The 27,559-nt window shown below is 36.2% G+C and overlaps 1 protein-coding gene across 1 annotated transcript in view; it reads left to right on the top strand.

The window, feature by feature from the left end:
• Positions 1-15,214: 15,214 nt before the first annotated feature.
• CALCR (calcitonin receptor) overlaps positions 15,215-27,559 on the top strand; it is a 59,429-nt gene continuing 47,084 nt past the window's right edge. The window contains exons 1-3 of the mRNA XM_047097332.1: positions 15,215-15,265; positions 21,866-22,022; positions 23,916-24,026. Of these exons, the coding sequence (XP_046953288.1) occupies positions 15,215-15,265; positions 21,866-22,022; positions 23,916-24,026 (319 nt within the window). The remainder of the gene's footprint in view (positions 15,266-21,865; positions 22,023-23,915; positions 24,027-27,559) is intronic.

Genomic DNA, 27,559 nt, shown 5'->3' with positions numbered 1-27,559 from the left:
GTGGGAATTCCAAAGAAGCAAAACAGCAATAAGAAGTAAAATGGAAAACTTGGACAGTTTTCTATAATATCACTGAACATGTTCCATCTTTGTGTGTATTTTGTTGGGAGTTGTTTTTATGGGTATATTATGACTGTTCTTCATTGGCCACTGAGATTCATTTCCCTTTATAGTTTAGTAATTACATTTGTGAAATATATTTTTAACAGCTAATCACCACCAGGGTACTCTTAAGAGATGTAATTAGAAAGACCATCAGACATTCTGTCTTAAACGTATTGCTAATTTAGTACTAACTCATTTTTTTTATTGCAACTTGCTGTTGATATCATGAATGAAGCTTTAATTATAGAAAATGGACCTCTCTGAAATGGCACTCTCTTGTTTTAAGTGCCCTCTTTTAATCTGTGGGGTATTCCTTATTGGGGATTATTGTCAAACATTTTTTTAAGTATTCTTCCAGTTATCGGAAGACAGATTAAAAGCAGGGCCACACAATTAAGGTGAGAGGAATATAACTTTCCCTCCCCTTCTGTAAGTCTTTCTTAGTCTATGCTCCAAAGCTACACCACAGGGAACATTCCTATTAGCAATACCAAATAAAACCCAGAACAAAGGCAAGTTGGTTTATTCTGTCTCTTCTTTTTTTCCCTTTTCTATATTTCAAAAACAATTCCTATGTATTGTAAACATTAGAAAATGCATATAAGCAAAAGAAAATCACCTGCGATCCCACCTCCTGGAGAGGTTTTAGTATCATCTTTGCCACTTACTCAGCTGTGGAAATCTGTGCAGTTTTCGTGGGTACGTGTGTGTATGTATGTTTCTAACTATTCACTTTCTCTTTACTCAGGAAAGAATTGTTTGTTCCTGATACATTGAATTCGGGCTTCATGTTGTGACTTGCTTAGGTCAATGGGATGTGAGTGAGTGTTGTGTCTTCCCCCACCTAAGCAAAGCTTGAAATGCCATTTTGTAGTTTGGCTCCTCTGGCAAGACAACCCCTTGCCAGGAGAACAGCATGCTCCAGATCAGTGCTGCTCCTTCAGTCTTGGTCACGGGAAAACAAGTCATGTGACACAGATGAACAGAGGGAGGTTCAGCTGCCCGGTAGCTCCATGTCACTTGAGCAAAAAATAAAGATCTGACCTCGCCAGCCACTAAGATTTGAGGGTTGGTTGTTACACAGCAAATCTGACTAATATTTTACCAAGCCCCCTAAGACTCAGTTTCCATAGCTACAGGATTACAGTAACAACGATAATATCTAAGGCAACTGAAAGGACTCAGGAAGATAATACATTGATAGTGCTTTCTGCATAAAGGAATTCAGAAAATTAATTTTATTGTATTCTTCAAGCCTTTTTTTATGTGCACATATATATATTTACAAAAATAAGGTGATACTGGGCATTTAATCTGTAGTCCTTTCTTTTTAAATTTTTTTTTTCAACGTTTTTATTTATTTTTGGGACAGAGAGAGACAGAGCACGAACGGGGGAGGGGCAGAGAGAGAGGGAGACACAGAATCGGAAACAGGCTCCAGGCTCTGAGCCATCAGCCCAGAGCCCGACGCGGGGCTCGAACTCACGGACCGCGAGATCGTGACCTGGCTGAAGTCGGACGCTTAACCGACTGCGCCACCCAGGCGCCCCAATCTGTAGTCCTTTCTTAAAGTGTTAATGTAATAAATACCTATCTGTGTAATAAGATAATTAAATATTCTAATAAGATAATTAAATATTCTAATACACAATTTTTAATGTCTGTGTGGTGTTCCATAGGGTAGATGGACCAAAGTTTATTTCACGAATCCATTATTTCGAGCATTTAGATTACTTCCAAATTCCACTACAGTAGACAATATTATAATGAATATTTCTATAATTAAATTTGAGTCAATTTATTTTTTAATTTTCTTTTAATGCTTATTTTTGAGAGAGAGAGAGCACACACAAGCAGGGGAGAGGTGGAAAGAGAGGGAGGCACAGAATCTGAAGTAGGTTCCAGGCTCTGAGCTGTCAGCACAGAGCCTGACACAGGGATTGAACCCACAGACTGTGAGATCATTACCTGAACTGAAGTTTGATGCTTAACCGACTGAACCACCTAGGGGCTCAAATTTGAGCCAATTTATGATTATATCTTGAGAAGAAAAAAAAAAAAAACCCTGTCAAAGGGTCTATATGTTTTAAGGATTTTGACACATACTGCAAAACTGTTTAAGTTTATAAACTTATGCAGTTAATAAAGCAGAATTTTGCCGGAAGATAGTTATATTTTCCTATTACTATAATGCTTATAGTATTTAAGATTTACTGTGGTAAAATCCCATCAAGAAATTATGTTAAAATGCATGAACCCTTATGTTGCAGTATTTTTTCCTACTTCTACTGAATTATTTTAGCCAAAAAAATACATATTCTGACTTGTTCTCTAAGTCTCTAATATTTATGTTGATACAAGGAAAAAATGTGCTGTCTGAGCATGATATTATCATTGCTCTTAAACCAGGTGCTGTTGAATTTTATGTCTTTGATAGTATTGTATAAAAATAGCAAGGCACATTTTGCCATAGGACTCATATATATGACAATCAAATTCTTCTATACTGTCTGCTTTTAATAAAATAGGACTTTTGTTATTTTATTTTTCAAGAAACACTGATTTTTTTGAGTTTATTTATTTATTTTGAGAGAGAGAGAGAGCACAAGAGGGGGAGAGTTAGAAAAAGATAGAGAGGATTCCAAGCAGGTTCCGTGCTGTCAGTGCTGAACCCAACATGGGGCCTGATCCCACCAACTGTGAGACCCTGACCTGACCTGAAACCAAGAGTCAGATGCTTAACCGACTGAGCCACCCAGAAGCCCCAAGAAACACTGATTTTTAATTAAAAAATAACTTTAAAGACATTTCTGAATGACTGTGATAAATATCCTGGTCTTAAGTATAAATCAAGGAAACAATTCCTAGGGTATGTTTCCATTTGTGCTATTGATTTTGTTTCCTGTTCTGGTAAATATTGTCAGCCCATGGGCTCATGTGGTTTACCTTTGTGTCAACTAGGTATATGTATGTATTGATGAGTGTGGTGGGTGAGCTTGTGCACTTTACAGTGATGTTTGCTACCCATTTCAAGTGGTGAATTTGTTATATACACAAAACTCCATGAGAAGCATCTCTGTTCTAGGGAGACAAATTAGAATTGAACTGCAGTTAAACCAGTGCCATGAACTATGAACATCCATGGCATTTAACAAAGTATTAACTGATGACAATATAAGCAAACTACTCATAAAAGTATTACTTTTTATGTTTGAAAATTCCTTTGTTATGTGTTTGTCTTAATGGGCTTCTGTTTACACCTTTCTAAATTATTTCAGTATTTTACTTGCCAATGCTTAATTAAGCTGACTCTAAAACAGCAGTTGATATGGACCAGATGGAAACATTTGGCTGGCTCTATTTCCCACAGTTCTTTGGTTTAGGAGAGCCCAGGGATCAACATTAGCCTCACCACTGATACTGGGTTAAGAAGATCCTTGATGAATTGAGTATTTTGGTTTTGATCTTAATTATCTTTGGTTGTATAGACTCTGCATTTAATTCTAACAGAAGGAGAAAAATATAGCACTGCATTTTTAAATTACCTATTGTAGGCATATTGAAGCAGTTAATCAAGGAGCATTAGTTGTAATCTAGCCCAGTATTCACCTTGGTGGCCAACTCCAGAATTAGCACGATTCCACAGAGAACAACTTTGAAACTGACATTGAAGCACTTGTGAAAAATTGCTTCAATACAGTTAAGTTAGAAAAAAGAATATAAATAATTTACATCTGTCTTTAAGCAACAATCATTTCAAAGTATGATTATTATTTTACATGCATGATTTAGATAAAATTCAATATAGTCAATACAGTTGACCTAAGAAAATAACATTTGTCTAATGTTTTTAAAATGAATAGTCATAAATCTCTTAATGCCTTTTAGATTTGGTCCTTGTTGGAAGCTTTGGGTGGTTATAATGGATTGCTAACGAAAGCTCAGAATCCTCATTGGCCCATAACCCTTCAACAAGGAACGTTCATGAAGAGACCCTAAATGGAAATGTATAGTCATTATTTGGAGTTAATTATAAAAAAATGTATGATAAATTAGAATTCTATAAAAATACAAAGTAAAATACGTATTAACCAAGAGAAAGAATGAAATATATTTAACATGTTTAACACTCTTCAAATTGTTAATTTAAGAGACAATAGATCTTTACCAAACTTCTATATTTTTTCCAAAGTAAAACTTTACATACTTTTTTAAGCACAGATGATTCTCCTTTAAAAAGAAAAATTGTTGAGGGGCGCCTGAGTGGCTCAGTCAGTTAAGCATCCCAACTTCGGCTCAGGTCATGATCTCGTGGTTCAGGAGGTTGAGCCCTGCATCAGGCTATCTGCTGTCAGCACAGGGCCCTCTTAGAATCTTCTGTACCCTCTCTCTCTGCCCCTCCCCTGCTCATGCTCTCTCTCTCTGTCTCAAAAATAAATACACATTCTGAGGGTTACTGGAGGGTTTGTGGGAGGGGGGATGGGCTAAATGGGTAAGGGGCACTAAGGAATCTACTCTGAAATCGTTGCACTATATGCTAACTAATTTGGATGTAAATGAAGAAAAATTTTTTCAATAAATATTAGCCATTATAAAAATCAAAATACACATTTAAAAAAATAAAAAGAAAAATTACTGACAACTTATTTTCAAAGTGCCATTGCCTAATATTGATTTTAAATGTACGTATTTCTAGAATCAGTGTGAAATATGAAAAGAACATAGTTCGAAGAACCGTTTTCAAATTTTTGTCTCTGCCCCTCATTGACTATGAGATCGTAATATAGTCACCTAACACCTGCAAACCTTTGTTTCCTTATGCATAAAGCGGAGATAACGCTTATTTGCATTTAATGTGAGGATAATGTAATAAATAGAATTACCTGGCTCTTCGTATGCACTCAATTCATTTTAGTTTCCTTCCTTCCTTTCCCAACCACCAGTTTTTTCTTAAAAAAAAAAAAAAGTCCATTTTAAGACATGTTTTAATTTAGCTAAAGACTACTATATATGTATCAACAAGCCCCTGAGGATAAAAGTTTTTCTTTACTGGGGCGCCTGGGTGACTCGGTCGGTTAAGTAAGTGTCCGACTCTCAGTTTCGGCTTAGGTTATGATCTCACAGTTTCATGAGTTAGATCCCCACATCGAGCTCTGCGCTGGCAATGCGGAGCCGGCTCGGGATTCTCTCTCTCTCCCTCTCTCTCTGCCCCCTCCCCTACTCATGCTGTCTCTATCTTACTCAAAATAAATAAACTTTAAAAAAATTTTAAAAACTTTTTCTTGATAAACTTTAGGTTCCCTCTATATCTTTGCAGTGTTTCCTTTAGCTACTCTCACTGAATGCAAACCACCAAAGGGCAGCAGGAAGTACAAAGATCTGTCATAGAAATTCAGTCAGAGATTGGGAAAATACAAATAGGGATTACTTATGGATAGAGATTATCTGGATATCTCCCGGACACATTCTGAATTCACTGAACTTGTCTCCATGATTCTCAGTTATCATCCCATCTATATCCCCAAATCAAATCACATGCATTAAGATCACTTCTTTGGTGTTCCTAATTAAATGTATGATCGGCTAAGTCTTATTTCATTGACCATAATTTCTTTACATGTATAATTTTTAAAAAATGAATTGGCAAAGTGAATCATATGCAACTTTCTTTAATAAAGAAAGGACCATTCTTTCTTCAATAAAGCAGGTTGCAAAATGTTGGCTTCTTCTGAAATATTAAATTGCCACATTGAAATTGACTTTGACACCATAATTTTAGACAAAAATCCCTTAGATCAGGGCCTTGAATGTTAGCTGTTAGGGTCATGGTGGGAAACAACTGCTATAATGAAGACTATCTGCATCATCATGGCTGACATTGAGGGTTCCAGCTTGGCTGACCATCCCTGATGTCATTAATCCCACTTAATCTGTTTTTCAAGGGAATCCAGCTAATTTTACAGGAACTTTTGAACCGCTTACACAGCCATGCAATGCAAAAAAGATAATTTCCTAGGCACTCAAATTTCAGGGAAATGGACCCTTAAATAATTTAATAGGAAGAAAAAGAAAGCTTTGTAATGATTAAATTATATTTGATAGTACTTTTCTCTGTTAGTAAATATATGCTACTGGAATTGGAAAAACAGGAGCAGGCCTGCCCCTTGTAAGATTCTCAGTGAAATATCTTTGTGTGGAATCTCAGAAATGGTGAGAGGATTGGGAAACATGTATAAATAAAGGGGGTACATAAGAGTAGCTTCCACTCAGGCATTCTCTGTAGTACATAATGGCTCATAAGAGCAAAAAGTGCATCTGACTCATATATTTAATGAGTGAATTTATAACTAAGTGCTCTCTGCCTCATTCCACTTCACCTCCATTTCTGTAAACACAAACATACAGAGACACATGTATAATGAACACCAAGGTTATGCAGAGGGGAAGAAAGTGGACAACTCCAGGGCTGGTGAGCACTGGCACAACAGAGTCTGCGGTTAACAGCGAGCAAATGTTCTGATCAGTGGATGTTTAAGTGGCAGCCATTGTTACGCATTTTGAATAACACCACAGGATAGATATTCCTTTATATAACCCACTTTATTCAGGCCTAAACATCTTCTACCCTAATATATCCTTGAAATCAGAACCAAACAGAATTCCTGAAGGTGATTAAGAGAAACCAAACTGATCAAGAGGATGATTGTGGTTGTTGTTTACTTCTATCCCAGCGAGACTAGGCCTTACAGGCTTCATGGGCAGAAGGTTGAAACCAACAAGGGAAAACCTTTGATGTGAGGCAAGGTAGTAGTTTTGAGCACACACTAGTCTGGGAATATGATAAGGGTTTAACTAGACCTTTTCCACTAACCTTCTTTCAGTAGGTTTTCATGAGCTCACCTGTACAATGAGAGGTTTGGAAAATTTAAATTCTAGAATCTCTTTCAGTTCTAGCATCCAATGAAATCAGGTTTATCTTTTTCTGAAAGAAGATTTGGTCAAAAGTGTGTGTATAAGGGGCCAATAATGTGTATGTAAGGACTAAATCATAAACCCACAAGTTCGAATTCCTATTGGTATTTATAGAATAGTTTGATGTGTGTACGACATTGAATTCTACATAAATTTTTTTTAATGTTTTATTTATTTTTAAGACAGAGAGAGCACGAGCAGGGGAGGGGCAGAGAGAGAGGGAGACACAGAATCTGAAGCAGGCTCCAGGCTCTGAGCTGTGAGCACAGAGCCCAACGCGGGGCTTGAACTCACAAACTGTGAGATCATGGCCTAAGCCGAAGTCAGACGCTTAACCAGCTGAGCCACCCAGGTGCCCCAGATTCTATATAAATATTTTAAAGTTTGACTTAAAAGAGTTTGTAATTTGAATTGACCAGTGCAGTGCCTCTCAGGATGTCTCCTGGATAAGAGAGGATACTTTTCATATATCAGTAGTTGTGAAAATGCACTTTCAAAACAAAGCACCAACATATTTTTTTAATTGACTATATTCCCCATGCTGTAATAGCACCAATATACTTAACTCAGTCATCTATTCAGGTGAGTTGCAGTAATCCAGACAAGTTGTGGCAAAGTCCTGTCATTTCTATTCCAATATAATAAAGAAATGCTAGTAAGTCTTCTGCTAATAAAGAAAGAGCAACACACCTTTCATTCACTGAAATTAGTGGAAGTCAACTAATAGCTAAGCTTGCCTGTTCAGTCCTAGAGTGTTAATTGCACATTATTATTGGTAAATGTAATTAGTAACAAGAGCTAACTTAAATGAATTTAGTTAAATGATGCAGGACTTCTCAGAACCTTTAGTATCCTAACATCAACCTAATGCTTTTTCCAGAAAAGAGCACATAATATTCCACATTTCTCCAACTTTGTCCTAGTGAATTACTCTTTCCCTTTTTCATTATTAAATGAGTGGTCATAGGTATCATATTTTGGAGAGCACAAAGTGGAAAATGCTGTTTTTGTTTATTTTCTATTGGAGGGTCAAATAGACCCAATATGTATCTAATTACTACACTTTCTCTTTCTTCAAAATATATTTTTTATATTTTGTTGTAGCTCAACTTAGAGCCACTGTTGGAGTGAGAAGAACCCTTAATTATAGCTCTATTGTCTAATTTATAGATAATGAAATTTATGTCCAGACAGGTGCAGTAACATGCTTAAGAGTCACATGATGAGTTTGAGGTTATTCTAGGATTAGACTATGGATTCCTTATTCCTTAGCCCAAGATCTTTTTTCCATTACACTGTACTGACTCGTCTTCCCATATTCACCATAGGTGATCTCACAGAACCCATAAGACTATAAAGTTATGAGCTTATACAGAAGCAGTGAATATATTAATTACAACCAGGTGCATTTTAGGTTCTCCATATAGAAGACCCTGCTGACAACTCCAATTTCATTTGTCCAAAGCTGAGTTTATTCCTTTCATGTCAGATGGCAGTACATAGGTAACGACCAAGAACATGAACTTCACAATCAGCCCAATTAGAGTTTCCTCAATACATTTAATGATTCCCACATCCTTGTCTTTGCTCATGCTGACGCTTTAGACTGGACTGTTTTTCTTCCAACCTCTCACATATTGAAGTTAAATTTTATCTTGAGATGGTATTAAGACACACATAAGTGCATGATGTGTTTTTAACTAAGTTGATTTGAACCAGTCAGTTCTTATCTCTCCTTTCTCTATCATGACTGCCATTGGAGATCCAGTACCATGAGGTCACAATGCCACTTCCTCAAATTAGTCTTAATTAACCAAATCCTGCCTGATTATTCATTAATAATATCCATTTGAGTAATGGCACACTTTTGAACTACACGTGATTTTGAACCATTTCTCCAAGATTTCCCACTGATTAATGTTGCCTAGCCAACTGCTTAGAGGCAATCTATCTTTTTCATTCAATATATGCTTATTGAACACTTATTATGTCAGATCATTGACAAGAGTCAAAGATAAAGTCATTTTTTTTCAATGTGACATCCTTTTTATTCTGCTTCCCTTCTCATCTAGATGCTTTTGCATGATGTGCCAACCAGTTTACCAAAAACAGCTCCCACTGCAGAGAGTGCCAGTTTTTACTACCTAAACTTGGAGCTTAGAGTTAGATGAGCACTTTAAACTCATGATGAAGAGCAAGAAGTCAGTCTGTTTTGCTGAATATGTCAACATAAATAATGACATGAAGGAATGACATAATGACAACACTATGTCTTGGCAAGCTGCCTAGAGGAATGAAGAATGATTTTCTAGTAGGTCACATAATAAAGGAGTTATCCAAACAGAAGGCATTGCTGAGGCAACAAACCAGTATACCCTGTGGTTTCACAAAATTTATTTACCTGTTCACTTGGACTATATCTACATAAACATATTAGATAGATCTTTTTTCAAAAGAAATGTCAAATTTCAAATTTGAAACAGATTCTAGGCCTTGGGTGACAAAAGGCTACAGCTATTTTGAGATAAGCAGTGCCTGTCTCTTCTCTTTCCTGCTGTATGCCCATACCCTCATACTACTTGTTCTCATAGCCAGGGTATTAGAGGAGAGGTTCTTAACAAATAATGCTCCAAAGGAGCAATTGCCTCTGAGATGCCTTTTATAGCTTTGGGCTTTGTACCAAGGCTGGGGAATATTTAAGACCTCAGAAATTCCACTTTTGCTCCATGGAGAAGAAAAAAAGAAAATTTTAAGTAAAAGGGCAGCTCTTTCTCATGACTTGCAAACTTAATAGACTATGGTGGGTTAGAAATTGCCATTGAGCCAAAAGAGCATTTTCCAAAGTATATGCTGTAGATGGGTTAATAATTGTTATTGCCAAAAACATTTTTTTCATAGTCAAATGAGTTTGGAGAATGAAGACTGAAAGTCAGACTAGTGTTTTTGGTACAAGAAAATTAGGTACTTTAAAGTGCTAATGTCTATGGTAGATCTCTAAGAATAATATAGGAAATGCTTAATTTCCCTAAACATTTTTGGCCATGGAAACTTTATTTTATGCTGCTTCTCATGGGATTACTGCTATTCTATGGAATACACTTTTGGAAATGCTGATCTATGAGAATAGACACATTATTTTCAGACAGTGACATTTCATATTCTTTCCACAAAAAAATAAATAAATAAAAATATAAAAAATAAATAAAAATAAAAAAAACTTTACATGTCAAGGAAATTTGTTCTCCTTAAATGAAGATTATTCAATCACCATCATTGAATTAGTGATTTAGACTCTGTGTATTAATAGAAGTGGTTTCCACTGACCAACTCATCCCTGCAACAAAGGAATACAGTCTTCTAGAGAAGAGCTTAGTGTTGAGTGTTCATTTGTGGATTCAAAGTAGTGCAGATTGTATTGTCTCACCCATTAATTGAACCAGTGTCCAGGGTTATTTCATTTACATGTTCTAAGTCCAGCTCCACAATCAAGCTTTTAGACTCCACATTCATCTGGTTTATATATGGGGCTCCCACAAGAGCTTTTGTTAAAAAAAAAAAGTGGTTAAAAGACATGTTGGAAACCATTATCCTAAGAAGACTGCTGGACAGATCCAGTGGAATCCATAAGCTTCGCATATGAGAGTGTGTTCTTCTCCTAGTCAAGGAGGATTGGCTAAGGAGTCTTTCTATAGACAGGAAACTGACATAGAGATGAAGCTCCTTGCCCAAAACAAAAGAAATAATACAAGTAAAATTAGGGCCCCCTGGGTGGCTCAGTTGGTTAAACATCTCTTAGTTTCGGCTCAGATCATGATCTCACAGTTTGTGAGATCAAGCCCTGCTTGGGATTCTGTCTCTCCCTCTCTCTCTGCCTCTACCCTGCATTCTCTCTCTCTCTCTAAATCACTAAAGAAATATTAGGGGCGCCTGGGTGACTCAGTCGGTTAAGCTTCCTATTTCAGCTCAGGTCATGATCTCACGGTTCGTGAGTTCGAGCCCTGTGTCGGGCTCTGTGCTGACAGCTCAGCGCCTGGAGCCTGCTTCAGATTCTGTGTCTCCCTCTCTCTCTGCCCCTCCCCCGCTCACACTCTGTCTCTCTGTCTCTGAAAAATAAATAAAACATTTAAAAAAAATTTTTAAAAAGAAACATAAAAAAATTAAAAGCAGAAATTAGAATCTCTTGGTTCTCCAACTAGGGTTCTTTGGGGAGATAATAATGCTTCCTACCTTACCAAAATCTGGTAAAATTTCATCCCTTAAACTAAGCAACCAACATTTACTGAGCACTTACAATGTTACTGACTCCTTTCTAGGTTCTTGGGTTACAAAAATGAGTAAAGTCCTTGCTGTACAGAAGGAATAGGGAAAACATTAAGAAGTAAACAAATTAATAATCTAATGTCAAAGTTAAGCTTTGTTCTGGTTTTCTCTGAGTATCTTCCAGGTATACCAGATCACAGGTTACCTGTCTCATCTGTACCCATTCCAAAGTTGCATTTTTATCTCCCTTAGCTGCTGTTTGCCTGATTTTGTCCTTTCCTGTTTGGGTGCAGGTTTAACTCTCTAAGCCTTAGGTCAAAACTGTTTTCCTCATGGTCATTGAATTCTGAATCCTGCCTTTTGGAAATTCCACATTAGTCTTTCCCTAGATTCCACCCTGCAATCTATCCATCCTTTAATCATCTATTCAACTAAGCTATAGACTTAGGTTTTCCACGTCCATCATTCTTTTTAACTCCTCTTCATTCTTTCTCTCTCTCTCTCTCCCTCTCTTCCCTTGGAAGAATCTCAGCAAAGGTGAATTACTTCATTTTTTATTCTGATTCTGCTCTTCTTTGCCATGTTTTTCTCCCTTAAATTCATAAATCCCTGTCTTTCTTCACAACTCTACTTATATGTTATTTCTCTCCTCTTCACACATTATCATGAAATACTTCTCTCAAAGAGAGGAAGATCTGCAAAGTACTGTTTAACCTTGAACAATTACAAGTGATCTTTCCTGACTAGAGGCAGATTCGGTACAGTCCAGATCTGCTATAAAGTTGCACATGAGAAATTTGTTATAGTCCACAATAATGCAAGAGTATTTAAAATTATAGACATGTATTTAAAATTATAGACATGTCCAATTAATAGGAGAAAGGAAAGGACTTTGTTTCTTGGCTAAACCCCTCTGTCATTTCTGAACATTCACTCTCAGATCCATGTCCTTACTATTTTCATTCGCTTTAGTTGGTCGTGGGACAATCGTAAAAGCAGTGTGTGGGGCTTTGAAACCATGGGGCTCCCCTTTCCTACAGCAAAATGTGCAGCTTCATTCACCTTCCGGGGGACAGTTCTCCCACAGCCTCTAATGCTCCTCATGGTAATGATACTGTTGAGCGAAAACCTAGCAACTTATACTTTATAACATATCAAATGACATCAAATATATGACATGGATAGAACAAGCCAATTAACTGCCTAATCACCCCATATTCACCTTCATAGAGAAGCTGGCTTCTCACTGTGCGCAGCTCTCACATTTAGAATTAATGAGTAGGACTTTCATCTGAAGAAGAGATCTGACTTTTAATTCTGGCACTCACACATCTTTTCTCTCAGAGGCCAAATCATAGGGTTACCATTAATAGCAGACTTTAAAAAATCAATGTATGTCTATGATTTCCTTCTTAAAAAAAAAAAGCAGGATCTAGTTAAGCAAAGCTGCGTTAATTTCATGAGTACACACAGTACATTTCAAAAGTCCTGCCTTTCAGCCCAGGAAATAAGACTCATCCAAGATTCTGGTAGTAATATTTTTAATTAAAGGATAATACAAATCAAAAGTTCTTTTTCTTTCACCTACTTCCCCTTCCTGAATTTCTTCATTATCTAACTTTGTATCCAAGCTAGCAATCTGGGAGACAACTTTAGTTTCTTCTTCTTTATTTCTCAGCACAATCATATTGGTGCTTCTTGCTATAATAGGGCCCTATATTCTAGTCCTAGTTGAGGGTTTTATTCGTTTACTTAAAGTTTGTAGGGAATCACTGAAAGAAGATACAATTACACTCATTTTAATATAGACAATGGGTTGGAGAGATCAAGACTTAAAGTAGGGAAACATCCTGAGGCTGTTTTGGGGTCCTGATGAGAAAGACAGAGTCCTGTACTAAGGCAGTGGAGAAGGGTGGACATGTCTGAAAAGATACCAAACACAGATAGAATTGGAGTCCTGGAGACTAGATGTTGGGTACGAGGAAGTGCGCAGAATCAAGGATGATTTGGGTTTCTCCTTTGGACAATTCATGGATAATTATGCAAGTCACTGACATGGGAATGCAAGGAATTGGAGAGGGAAAATGATATACAGTATTCAGATTTGTTAATGTGGTCATGTAGAGAAGATGCAGTTTTTAAAAATCACAGAGTTCTATGCTTCCTTTGATTCATTGGACCACTAACCCCCATCATAATCAATAATAATAATAATCATGTGTAAGTGATTATGTGAAGTGTGAGAGATAAAGATAGCTAAAACGTAATTCTTATCTGAAAGGGGTTTAGCATCAGGCAAGGTTGTCAGGTTATGTATATACCTAGATGAAAACGTATAGCTGGCATATAAAGTGCCGAAAGGATGGTTTGGGTAATAAGTTTCCTAGGGACTCAGACCCTAATTTTCTAGCTGTATTTTCACTTCCTGAGGAGCTCTAAGCTCCAGCTAAATTAAACTATTGGATTCCTTATTCTTCAGCTACCCCTAAATTTGCCTATCTTCATATCTTGTTTTCATCTGCTTTCACTGCCTATAGGTCTTGCTTTTCAAAATCCTATTCAGTCAAAATACAAATCCTGCCCTGGTTCCCCTATTCAGAAGCTCTCCCTTTTATGAAGCTCTGTATTTGTACCATTTTTTGATCATTTTACCCATTTTATGTTATAGTTGTGTTAGCACACGTCTTGTATCATTCATACCTAGTGTATTGCACAGACACCCCAATGCTCAGTTTCTTGTAATGGGACCATGTCTCATCCAGCTCACCCATGTGTGTTTTTAATTTACTAGTGGACTTGAGGTAAACCACAAGCCATAAATAATAATCCGCATATAGGATGACACTTGAAAATTATACTTTACATTCTCAGTTTCCTGTAGTACTGATATGTAAATGGAATACAACTTTTGCTCTTTGGGGAGCAAGTGTATTAGGTAGACAGTGCAGATACTAACATACCTAGCAGAATATGTAAGTGTAAGATATATGATGTGATCATAGCCACTCACCCCTAGGTGAAATACAGTTTTCACGCAAATCCCACTGATGAAAAAATATACATATATACTTTTTTGCTCTTTTATTATCTTTCCTTGTGTAAAATTATCTGCAGTCATGAAAAACTGATATTTGTGACAGCAGCATGTTTCTGACGATTACATGCTTTTGGGTAGGAATGGTGAGCTGTTAGGTGACATACTCAATCCTTGCTGTGGAAGAAATTTATTTTTAATAGCGACTTGAAGCTTCTAGAAAATTTTGTAGGAAAGAAAAATATTTTGACATATTCTATCCTTGCTATTGAAGAAATTTATTCTTAATAGCAACTTGAAGCTTGTAGAAAATTCTGTAGGAAAGGAAAATACTCAAGGCTCTAAATAAGACTGCTTAAATAAAAGTTGCCTTAAATTACCTAGGTGATCCTTTACAAATCATTGATTGTATTTGTTCATGTCTAATCAAGTGATTTCTTTCTGGACATTTCCATTGAAATTTTCAACAGTTCTACTGACACCACATGTTAGCTGAAGCCCACATTGATTGCTCTTGATTTCTCTGAATCCTATATTTTGATCCTGATATGTAAAGGTGGCTCTGGAATTTCTTAATAGGAGGACTTTAGACAACAACCAGACACCAGTCCTTCCTGGCTGAAAGGAAGGGCAATAGAACATGCAACTGCATTTGCATCACAAGCATATTGTTTACTTACATGAATTTATTTAGAATGTCTTGGGACATGATCCTCTCCAAGTCAAACTGAAAGACAAGAAAAAGAAATTGACTGTAGTCAGTATTAAACCTATATTAATGTAAATGTCTTTGTTACTTTTATATTTTTCTAGGACTTAGAAGATCATCTTCAAAAACCAAAAATGAAGTTCACACTGACCCGCCGGTGCTTGGTACTCTTCATCTTCCTAAATGTAAGTAAAACATTATTTAAGCCACGTTAATCAAGAATGCTGACACAGAGCATGTGATTGAGTAGACGGTCACACAGGGAGAGGTCTTGCCAAAACTACATTCCACAAGCCAAAACTATCATTTCCTTGATACTTTGTTAACAGATCCCCCCCCCCAACTTCCACAATTTAGATTTGTGTTATAGTTCACTGAAAAATGTGAGCTTTGTTTATAAAAATTTAGCGTTAACTTGAGACATCTCCACATTATCTTGGAAATTAACATCGAAGTCTAATAATGTCCTTCGATAAAATGTTTTTCATCTTAGACATGTGGATCTGAACCAGTTTCTAGGCTTCTGTCTTTTTCAAACATCTGAACTCTTTCAGTCTGGCTATTGATTTTAAATGCATTTCTCATAAAAAAATTTTTTTAAAAAAACTAAGAATCTTAGGTCTTAACATACCAATGTCATTCCATAACTCTTTCTCTAGCCTTGTAAATCATGCCCAATTTCTGTAATTTTATATTGTTTTTTTCCTAAATGGTTAGCAAGTAGTCAGGAATGCAATTATCTTAGAAAATACTACCAGTGCCTGCCTATTTATTTGTGTTAACTTTGTTAACTCCCCACCACATCAACTTCCATAGCACATGAAAGAGAGATGAGTAAATTTTACATAAACAAATTGGGAGTTGTATTGATCCTTATCCTGGCCAATGAATTATACCTGGCAATAAAATTCAGTCAATAACTGATCCTATTATACTCAGGCAAACAAAACTAGTCCAGGGTTCCAGGATTTACATTGTTAATTAATGTGTCGTCATGGGCTTACAAGTTTGTATAAACTGTTTCTCTTAACATTATTCAGGGAAAAATATCACTAATATTCCATAAACATAAATCTTATTTTTAAGGAAATTTTTATTTTGTAATGTTATACATCAAATAAGTGGTTTATGGGTATGATTGTCAATGTAGTCCTTTTGCATCTACTTGGATATTAAGTATAGTCTATTTTATTATGTAAAAGTATCATGTTATAATCTTTAGATAAGATACAACATAATTTGCTAAAAGTAATCTGGTATTTGGAAATGCAGGTAACTTCATGCCATTGTAAATATAATAAAAACACTGGAACAAGAATATTGTAGAAATTATTAGCACATTTTATTTTGTCTGTAAATGCTCAAGCTTTATATGAGATTCTATAGCTACAGAAATATTGGTATATTCTATTTGTGATTGATATTGTTATTTTTATAGCTTAAATTAAATCCTATGTGATCAGTTGTTTGTAAATATCTCTAAATAATTTTATTTTATAAAGCATATAATTATATTAAACATTGACAGAAGAAAAACTAAAGTAACTTTAACTAGATATAAGACAGTTTGAGTGTTTCCACCTTTTCTATTATAAAGACTACAGATAATTTGTGGTGTGCTAAAAAACTAAAGTAGATCAATTCTATTCAAAATTTTTACAAAATTCAAAGATTAAAATAATTTCATATATTTGAGCCATGGGCAGAAATATTTTATGGTTTGTGGGCATCTCTTTACTAGTGAACATACTGTACAGGGCACTTAAGTGGCTTTGTGCTCTCTTTCCTGTGATAAACAGAAATTTGCTTCTCTGTCTTGTATTTGGATCATATATTTGATTTGGAGGATTCTTCCATAAAAAAAAGTTTTGATATGTGAGTTTCCTTCTAAAACACACATTGTGTTCCACACTGATACTCCTTCAAGAAAAGTAAATTATTTTAAAAAGTAGTACTGATTTTAATTACTATAAAATATTACTTTTTTATACATTATTGTGAAAAATCACTGCCAGTATATTTGTTGAATTCTACCAACCTGATTTCTAAATGGTCTTTAAAGTATCAGTTTGGGTCACCACATTTCATGAGCCTCAATTTACATCAATCAAAACCACCTACTCATTTCCTCTCCCTTATCTGTAATAGTGCAATTGGCTTAGAATAGTGCTTGGCACATAGTGAGTTCTAAAAAAAAAAAAAAGGTAGTGATGATGATAATTATAGCAACAATGATGAAGACATAGAAAAACTAGATTCTTCTGAGAAGCATTCGTTGTTGGTAACTGATCTGTATTCCCCTATTTGCTTGGCATTTATCATTATGGAACAGTTTTGTTGTTTAAATAATGCTTAAGTAGAAAAAACATAGGTACCAACCATCTGATCCTACCTGGAAGAACCAGGTTAACACTTTACAAAGCTCTGTTTTATCCTTTATTATTTTGAAAAGTATAAGTAACTGAAAACTACAAACAATTCCAACATGTACATTGTCAGTATTAAGGATGGTGATGTCAAAATCCTGCTCGTTATATCAAGTTGTGGATTCTGGAATCATGTTCCTTTTAGACAAATTCTGTCTGTGGCAATCAATAGGAATCTCTCCCTTCAGCACTGTAGCATGAGTTCCCATATTCATTACGTTTGAACCACTGCAGTGATGCACCATTTCTTAAAGCTCTACACAGAATGGTCCTGTAATTGTTTTGTCTCTGTGCTTCTAGAAACCAAGAAGTAGGAAGATTGTCTTACATCAAAGTAGGAATTGCTTGAGTACATGTCCACTCAAACCAGATTGCTTTCCACTGGACTCCATGATTAGTGTGCACCAAACCTCCTAGAATGTGAGCCCCATGGGGACAGGGACCTTGCCAGTCTTGTTCACTGCTGAATCTCCAGTACCTAGAACAGTAACTGGCATGGGGGAAGCAAAGTATTTATTAACTGAAAGAACAACGGTGTTTCAGCTACGGACTGCAGGTATTGGTGGCAGCTTGGTGGTCGTATGTGTGGCGCCATTTACTTGAACCTTTAGGAGTGACATCACATATACGGCGGCTAAACTGCTGCATAGGACAACAATTAAGAGGTTGTTTTTTGTTTTGCTTTGGGAGAATCATATAAGATGGCTTGTATGAAAAACTTTGAACATGAATCCTTATCCAGAACATCAATGTGCCCTTAATATCTCATCTCTATCTTCATTTGAGCATAAAATATTTATGTGCCAAAATGTATAATATAAACATAATACTTATGATAACTAAAATATTTTTAAGTGTTTCACATTGCTTGGTAGTCTTATCTAATCACTACTGCTTCTTTTTTGTCTCTATATTGCTGAAAATTATGCCACCTCACTAGCCACTTTTATTGGTACAAAATCACCAGCAAAACCTTTCTATGTTCATGAGCTTTATGAAGTTTGTATATGTATTATTTTTAAGCAGTAGTAATTCCATTATTAGAATTATATATATAATCGTTATCTGTCTATATCTTCATATCCGTTATATATACATATATGACAGAATGCCTCAAATATATGTTATTTTCAGAAGAAAGTCACTGAAGCATTCAGTTACCACTGCAAACATTCTATAGTCATTGCTCACACACCAACCAGACAAGGAGTGGACTCAGATTACTATGTCTCATCTATGACAGAAGTTCTAATTTCTCATTCCTTCAGTGTTGAAACAATCTCTATGGAACCAGGCTCCAAACCAAGTTCACTGGAGTTTGTTTCAATATTGCAAGAATGGTAAGATTGATGCTCCTATCATCTACATGAAATACACATGCTCTTTCAGATGGTCATATCTACACTGTTATAGATGTTAAAACTTCATTAAAACAAATCATGCTGTAATTGAAAACACAAGTACCAGGCTTTCCTCTTGGTATCCTTGCACATAATGACTCCCCATGGCTTACAAGAATTTCCAACTAGTGCAGGAACATTTATTAATTGGTTGCCCAGTCCATTAAAGATAGAATTCAGAATGTTACTTTTGGAAAGAATGCCAAACTTAAACAGGATTCTCCCTAACATCTAAAACATCTAGTATAAATGACAGAAAATATTTATATCGGACATCACATTCCAGCTTCTAATTTCATTTGAATATGGTGAGAAAATTACCCATAAATAAATAATATATCAAATGACAATTCTCACATCAATTAAAGATTCTAAGAATAGAGCTACAAAGAATCTAAAATAGATGCATAAGGTTAACCTATAATTGATATCTCTTATTGTGGAGATACAATGATCTATTAAAGACCATGGTTATGTGATCTTTAGTCAGATTGTTAAAACACACACAGCCACATGCATTCATACAAATGTAGGCTAGTATAATCTACAATGAAGCCTTTAACGTGAAATCTATTAAAAATATGTATTTTTTACTCCCAAACCACATTCCAATTCCTGAAGGAATACTGAGCATTCAATTATTAATGATTCTTTACATTTCACAGTTCCTGGTGTCAGGAAATATTTTATGTTGATCTTTCTTGCTAGACTGTAAGCTCCATGAGGGCAGGATCTATGTTTATTTTACTCAGCACTATCATAATGCTTGGCTGATAAAGTTCAATGACTATTTGCTGATTGGTTGATCTTAAAACCAGTAGGGAAGGATCATATGACAACAGAATGGTGTTCAACTATGTTGGTAAAGGATTTGTACATTTGAAATAATTTCTGTGAGTTCATTAATGTCTCTTTTTTTTCTGTCATACATTCAAGAAGCATTAAAATTAGAAACAATCCTAATATTTAAAAAGTAGTATCAACTATACCAACAGTAAGTGTCCATCTAGAGTTATCACAGTATGTAAAAAGTATTCACCCTCTTCTGTTTGCAAGCAATTTCTACTCAGATGCCTTGCTGGCACCTTCAAAACAAGAACAAAAGAGAACTTACATTCTTCCCCCTAGTAACTTCTCCCTTCTCAGGTATTCCCATTCTTGTCCATTATGTAGGTTAAAATACCTGAGCTATTTGACTATTACTGTTCTCCGGTCCTTATATTCAAATATATGTTTTTATTATCTGAGAAAGTGCTGAGGGTTGTGCTTCCCTGTTCCCTCACGCAGTGCTCTAGTCCATGCCTTCAGCTTCCTGGCTCCCTCCCCAGCTCTGATCTGTGAACATCTGATGCCCACCACATGAATTTTACTAACATTTTCCTTTCACAAACTTCACTGGTCAAAAGCCTACAGTACATCTTTAATTTATTGTCATGTTTTAATGATATTAGCTAAAACGTATTGAGCCTTTCATTGCACTAGGCATTTTGTATTTGTTTTCTCAGGGCTCTATATTATCTTATTTTCCTTGATTCCATTTCTTACTAACCCCCAAATATGCTTCTCTCCAGGAACAATGGTTTCCTTACTGTGTCTCATACGTGCCATTTCCTACCTTTGGGACCTATACACATTCCTTTCCCTTCATTCAGAAAGCCTTCCCTCTCCTCTCTGCCTATGTAGACACTGCATATACTCAAAGTCCAGTTGAAATTCTACCTTGTATCTGTAATGGTAACTGACTATTCTTGCACCATGCCCTCTGTACACTCTGAATTTTTATTGTATTATCCATTGTACAATTTAGCATCTAGTGACATGCTATCTGATAGGAAAGCATGCCGCATCCACACAATGACATACACTGGGAAACAGTGTGGTTACACTCCGAGTAGCCTGAGGTATACAGGTCAACTTAATAAAAATGAGTTTGTTTTAGAGACTGTGAGGAATAGAGAAAAGTATGCAACACTGTTTCTGGCATGAATACAGTTGGGGAAACTTCAATCTTAGAATAATTTAGACAGAATAAGGCCAAATAAAAAAATGTGTTTAACAGGTGTGATAGAAAGAGAGCAATGTCCTAACTTCAGAAGAAGAAAAAGCCAGTGCAGGCTGGAGCTTGCAGTCTTCTCTGAACAAGTCTCTATGCAGAACATGGGTATAGAATCACAGATTCAAGCACCACCAAAAACATCATGGCCACAAAAGAAATTGAAATCTATATAAACATGACTTAGGATGATTTGTCAGTCTGTGATCATGACCAGTGACAGCCTGTACCAAAAGTGCAGAAGCACTAAGAGAAATATTTAAGATTTGCACTGATTTCCAGCAGTGAAAATAAATTATCCTGTGTAGGTCACCTGCTGAAGAAGCCTATTTAAAGATATTAAAGCCAATTATCCAATGCAGAGTATCTCAGAAGAACAGATTTTGTTTGTTCTGTGACTACCTGGAGTGAATTTTTGGCAGTGCACATAATCTAAGCACAAATAAAAATCAGCTGAAAGAATCTAATATAAAAGTTTACTTATTGCACTAATATATCTATTTTTAATAACATGATTCATGATTATTAGAAGTTCCAAAGAAGGCAAAGTTGATTTAATATTGGTATTTTTTGGAAATCAGGTTATTTGTTTTGTTTATCTCTAAACTTAACAGTGATAACAAAATTAAAACAATCTTATATGATAAAGAGGTGCATGAGTTTGAGTGGGGGCTATACATTTTCAGTAGTGAATGGAAAGAATGCATATATGAAATCTGTAGGTAGAATTTGTAGATGAAATATAAATACACTTTTCAGTTATGAGGAAAAATATTCCACTTGGAGACCATATATAATTGTTGCTCGTGGAAGGAAAATGTTTTCAAACTTTTTGACTGTCTCATTTATTTCTGTATACACCGGTTCCTGCTCTCTATAAGTGACTGATTTTTCTTTTTAATACAGCACCCAACCCCAATTCTTCCTGCCACTTCAAATGACACCTATCCTCCAAATATGAAGTCCGAGCCATTTCTCTACGTCCTAGGACGTAAGAAAATGACGGATGCGCAGTACAAATGCTATGACCGCATGCAGCAGTTACCCCCATACCAAGGAGAAGGTAAGAAGAAAGATGTATGCAAATATGTTTCAAACAACATTAAAGGTTTTTTGCTTCAGTGGGTAAATATGTGTTGACTAGTTTTAATATGCCAGCAGTTTTAACGGTGGTTTTCAAACTATGGTATGCTTGTATATTTCATGCTGGACACATGCCTACTTTCTTTGCTCAAGTCCACCCAACTGGTTTTGGGCTAACATCTACACTTATGACAAAATTGCTACAATAACTCAGTATTCACACCTAGCAAGGAGGAACAATGCAGGACGAAGTGAGGGAGAAGAATTGGAAAATGATAGGAAGGGAATGGGAAAATGGTGGGCAGAGAATTTGCCTCAGGTGAATCCTGTCAAAATCCTGTCTTGTTTTGGGTTAATTAGGCAGTATCTTCCCTTAACTGTCAATTCGTTGGCAACTAGTGCTATTCCTTCTCCTTTTCTAGCCCCAGTTCCCAGAGAAATTAGAAAAAAGCTATCTCCTAGGCAGGCATTGTTTATCTGTCACCTTCTCTAGAATGCTCTATGTGACTGTTCAAATATTTTCAGGGCCAAGCCTATTCTCTTAGCCATAGAGGGCTATGTGATGGCCAAGCATTACTACATCCATTTCAGTTCTCTTCCCTGTCCCCTAAAACATTTGAAAAGACCCAACAAGATCTTGTACACCCTTGTATATTCTAAGATAACACCGCTTGGTGTGTGTGTTGGGGGTGAGGGGGAATATCAGTTAACTATATTCTATTACTACACATGTTTGCCTTTAAATAGTTAAATTTCTATTTAATTTCTACTTCCTGTTTTTAGAATATTTCTTTTAAACAGAACTCAAGACAGTAGAAAGATAGATACATGTTCTTCTTCGGTCTCCAGTAGTTTCAGTGTTTTTTAAGAAACTGAAAAGTCATTAGATGCAACTCTGCCCAAAGAAGAAATCATTTCTTCTGAAGCAAGTGAAACAATAGAAACACAACATTTATTTTCAGAGACCAAGCGAGAGCAGACTCCTTCATTCACTTCAGTCTTAATCATTTTGGGAAGCTGAACTTTTGTGCTATGATCATTCTTTTAAGATTTCTTTTCTTTTTTTCTGTTTTTTTCTTTTTCTTTTTGCTTTTCCTTCCTTTTCTTTCTTTCCTTCATTCCTTTTTTCCTCCTTCCTTCCTTTTTTTTTGTTCTTGGACTGCCTTCAAAGCCTGAGGCTTATTCTTTTGAATAGCTTTATAGAGGTCAATCTTCACATTTTAGGGTAGATTAAATTTTGAAAGCAGTGAGACACCACTAAGACCCAATGCTGATAAATACATAAACTACTCGAACTGAGCATTATTTTAGCTACTAACAAAGTGTGATTCTAAAATAATAAGACTAGATTTCTGTGTGACCTGTTATCTGTGTACAAATGCATCTCCCACAGGAATTTTGAACAATTGAATTTTAAACCCTTAGATTAAGAATAGAACTATTCAAGGCAACCCCTTTGAAGGTTAATGGCTAGTAGGATCCATATGTTACAAAAACATATAGTTTTTTCAAGGTAAGCCTCTGATTCCAGGGGTGATACTGCATATACCTTTCACAAGATTTCTTTGCAGCATTTCTGGAGACATTTTCAAGGAAAGATTTTAGAGGAAAGATTCCATACAGATGACATGTATGTCTTTTGAGGAGCAAATGGAGAAAACCCTCTAAAAATGTAAACTCTATTAAGAGTTGGAAAAGTTAATATCTTTATTTTGTTGCTGTTGCTGTTCTTTTTAATATTTGCATATGCATGTCCAGAGCTCCAAAATAACCATCTATTAAATAGATAGATCCTGTTTAACACTGTCAAATCCCTGCTGATGATTCTGCAACTTTTTCCAAATACAGTGTTAATTTCTTTCTGAATAATCAGGTCCGTATTGCAACCGTACCTGGGATGGATGGCTGTGCTGGGATGATACACCGGCTGGAGTACTGTCCCATCAATACTGCCCAGATTATTTTCCAGACTTTGATCCATCAGGTAAAATATTTCTTTTTATTTTACATTTTGCTTCGCTTTTAGAATTTTCATGGTTCTGAAAAGAAAATCAGATATAAAAGATATCTATCTAATCATACTCTGTGTGTTTCAGCATTTTCTGAAGAATTTTCTTACTTGAAATATTACCCAGTTGCACAAATATTACAAGCTATCCTTATTTTTTAAGTCGCATTACTGGTCAGTTGTGTACATTATGTCTTAAATTCTAAATAAAAGTTAAATTTTTATATATTTTAAATATTTGTTATTAAATTTTAGTAAAATTTTAAATTAATTTTTTTAAACTGTGAAGTTTTACTTAAATGTGGTTGTTCTTAAGTTTTCAATTGTGTCACATTTAGCAACTTATGCAAATGCTTGGTCTAGAGTTTGGGTCTACTGGGCTGATATAGCATGCACAATGGAAATTTGATATAACATTGAAAGTTATATAGGGGCATCTGATGGCTCAGTCGGTTAAGTGTCCGAGTTCTGCTCAGGTCATGATCTCACGGTTCGTGAGTTCAAGCCCCATGTCAGGCTCTGTGCTGACAGCTCAGAGCCTGGAGCCTGCTTCAGATTCTGTGTCTCCTTCTCTCTTTGCCCCTCCCCTGCTCTCTCTCTCTCTGTCTCAAAAATAAATAAACATTAAAAAATTTTAAAAAAGAGAGTTATATAAAACTGTCATGTCTAAAGGAAAATAAACCAGACGGTGGTAACTCTAGACATCTACTAGATTTCTGTTCCAACAGTAGATTATTAAAATATGTTCAGTAAATAAGACTAATGCTGTTATAATGGATCATACTAATACCCAGCTCCGTGCCCTGCACAACATAAGCAGTCAATAAATGTGTGTTAAGTAAATGAGTGACACCAAATTCATTTTAGTTATAAAAGTAACACAGGAATACTTTTCATTGAGTGTCATTTTTAACTTTTCAAAACATTTTCATATATATTATCTCATTTTATATTCACACAATATTTGACACAAAATTGCAAGTGTACCAAGTCCCTAGAGCTCTTACCTAACCCTCTCTTTGTAAGTAAATGCAGGGGCACCTGGGTGGCTCAGTAGGTTAAGCATCTGACTTCAGCTCAGGTGATGATCTCACAGTTTGTGGGTTTGAGCCCCATGTCAGGCTCTGTGCTAAAAGCTCTGAGCCTGGAGTCTGCTTCAGATTCTGTGTCTCCCTCTCTCTTATATATATATAATATATATAAGTAAGTGCAACAGTCTTGGAAAAGCATTTGGGAAGCAATATTTCTAAGTCTCCATACAAACTTGTGCAGATTGAAGTACCTTTAGAACCTTCTAAGGAAGACATGTTTTTCCTTCAGGCCTTAATCTAGCCACACTGGTGTAACTGGAAGTTGGGTCAGGATGCTTAGGCAGGATAAAGGTCGAGGAGTACCAGTTACCAAGTGGAGTGAGAAGCCAGAGGGCTGACAAGATGTATCTCTGAACTGTCAGCTATCCAAATAAATTGGAGATCTGGAATCCAAGATGCTGTGGTAGTTAGTGGTCAGGAGCAGTGCAAGGAATGTGTAAAGAGATGTTTGAGTTTGTATAACAGCCTCAATCCAGAGACTAGCTACGTGGGGATCAGGGGAATGGATTTGGGTAGGTGTTAGCAATGAGTGATTCTCAACTTAGCTAAGAACCTAGGAAACTTAAAAAAATCCTGATGCCTGGTACCACCCCAGATATTCTTAAATAATTAGTTTGGAGCATAACCTGGGCATGATCTTTTAAAGTTCTGCTTGTGATTAAATGTATAGCCAAGATGAAAATGTGTTAAATAATAAAGAGAGTCCAGTTAAGAAAGTGGCTGGTACCAGGGAAAGCTCAACCAATACACTAAGTAGCTGTGCCCATGGGAGGGAGAGCCCAGTATCCGACGAGACTGTACCAGAGGAGTAAAAAGCAGTAGCCACCTAGCTTCAGGGACTGCAGGTGTTGGGGCCAGAAAAATTCTGTTCCAAAACACTAGATAGAAAATCTGCCCTAATGAAATACTATATGGGATAAACATACTGAAAAGGGAGTATAAATCTTAGTTATAAAAGAGACCCATATGCTGAAACTAAGCTACAGACACACGATTTAAATCCCAGTTAACAGGTGAGGTTTGTGCCTGAGAGCAGAGTGTGCCTGGGTGTGCCTGAGTCCCAGTCTGCTGACTGTGTTTAAGTGGCTCTAGGTGTTGAACTGGCTGGCTGGGAGTCAGGGCCCCGGGTAGTCAGTTCATTCCGTCTCAAGCTCCTGATCCCTTTTAACAAGATGTGATATAACAGAACACAGTAATCCCTCCACACTTCACAGTGCCGATTTTCCTCAGTGTCCTTTTGGGAGTGGTTCAGTGGAAGAGAGTTGGAATATTCAGTGAGTGGAAGGGAATGCCAAGGTCCTGACAGGAAGGATCTTCATTGAACTAACATTTTGAAGGGAGGAATCAGTGTTTGTTTCATGCTTAAGAGATTATGTATGAAAAAACCAACCTTAACTTTCAAATTTTTCCAAGAGTTGTTTGGTCAGAGTTTCTACCACCTTTTGGGATCAACCAGCCCATCTGTTTCCCTTTACTCACTGATAAAGAATGGCAAGAGGTTACTGCTGCACAGACCGAAAGTGAGATCATCAGTTAAGATAGAAACAATAGTCAAATGGTAAAATCTAGTCAAGAAAGTCTCTGGAATCCAGATTAGAGCAGAGAAATTAGTCTGTCCCTGTATCAATGTTTGAGAGATGCTTTTCGTGCATCTAGCAAGGATGTGATCCAAAGTTCCACCCCGTAAGACAGAAATAGTGAAAATGAGATTACAGGGGACTACTTTAAAAACCAGTTCAGGCCAGCCACTGCTGAAAATTCTTATTGTGAAAAGAGGAAGGGCTTAGTGCTGTGCCCCTGCTCAGCACTACATTCCTGTAAACTCTAACTAAATGCTATTTGATGATAATCTTTCCATCTTTTATTGACTCTTCCCAGTAAATGATGCTTCATTAATCTTGACTTGACAACTACATTAGAAGTAACTTGATTGGCACAAAGAGCTTTTCTGCAACTGAGACTACAAGGCCAGTTCCAAAGCAGCAATGGGCTCTTGCCAAAATGGCTATACTTACTGACTAAAAGGCAAGTTTTTGGTCAGCAAAACAGGGATTTCCAGGCATAGATCCATCTTATCAGCCTGGTTTGTAGAAAGAACCCTCTCAACGGGGAGACAAATCCACTTCAAAAGAAAAACACATGTTAAAAATACCTATTTCACCAAACGTAAATTCTTTAGGATTTTACCATTGACCCAAAGCTACACCTTGATGATAAACAAAACAGTTTCATGAAATGACAGAGATTTCATTTTAGACAAAGTGCTTGGTAAAAGACAGGTCATGAGAGAGTGAATAACAGCACTGAAATTCAAAAGAGGCTGGTGGCCTGAAGGAATATGCTAGAATGTAAAAAGCAGATTTACAAGGAGGTGCTTAAGGCCCTGATCTTAATGTCACTCAGTCAACATTAATGGCA

Source organism: Lynx rufus, unplaced genomic scaffold (genome assembly GCF_022079265.1).
Source record: "Lynx rufus isolate CCGP_SWC_20201006 ecotype Redwood Valley unplaced genomic scaffold, mLynRuf1.p SCAF_4, whole genome shotgun sequence".
Taxonomy (NCBI): Eukaryota; Metazoa; Chordata; class Mammalia; order Carnivora; family Felidae; genus Lynx; species Lynx rufus.
The sequence above is the reverse complement of the archived record's forward strand: the minus strand, read 5'-3'. Positions and strand labels throughout refer to the sequence as shown.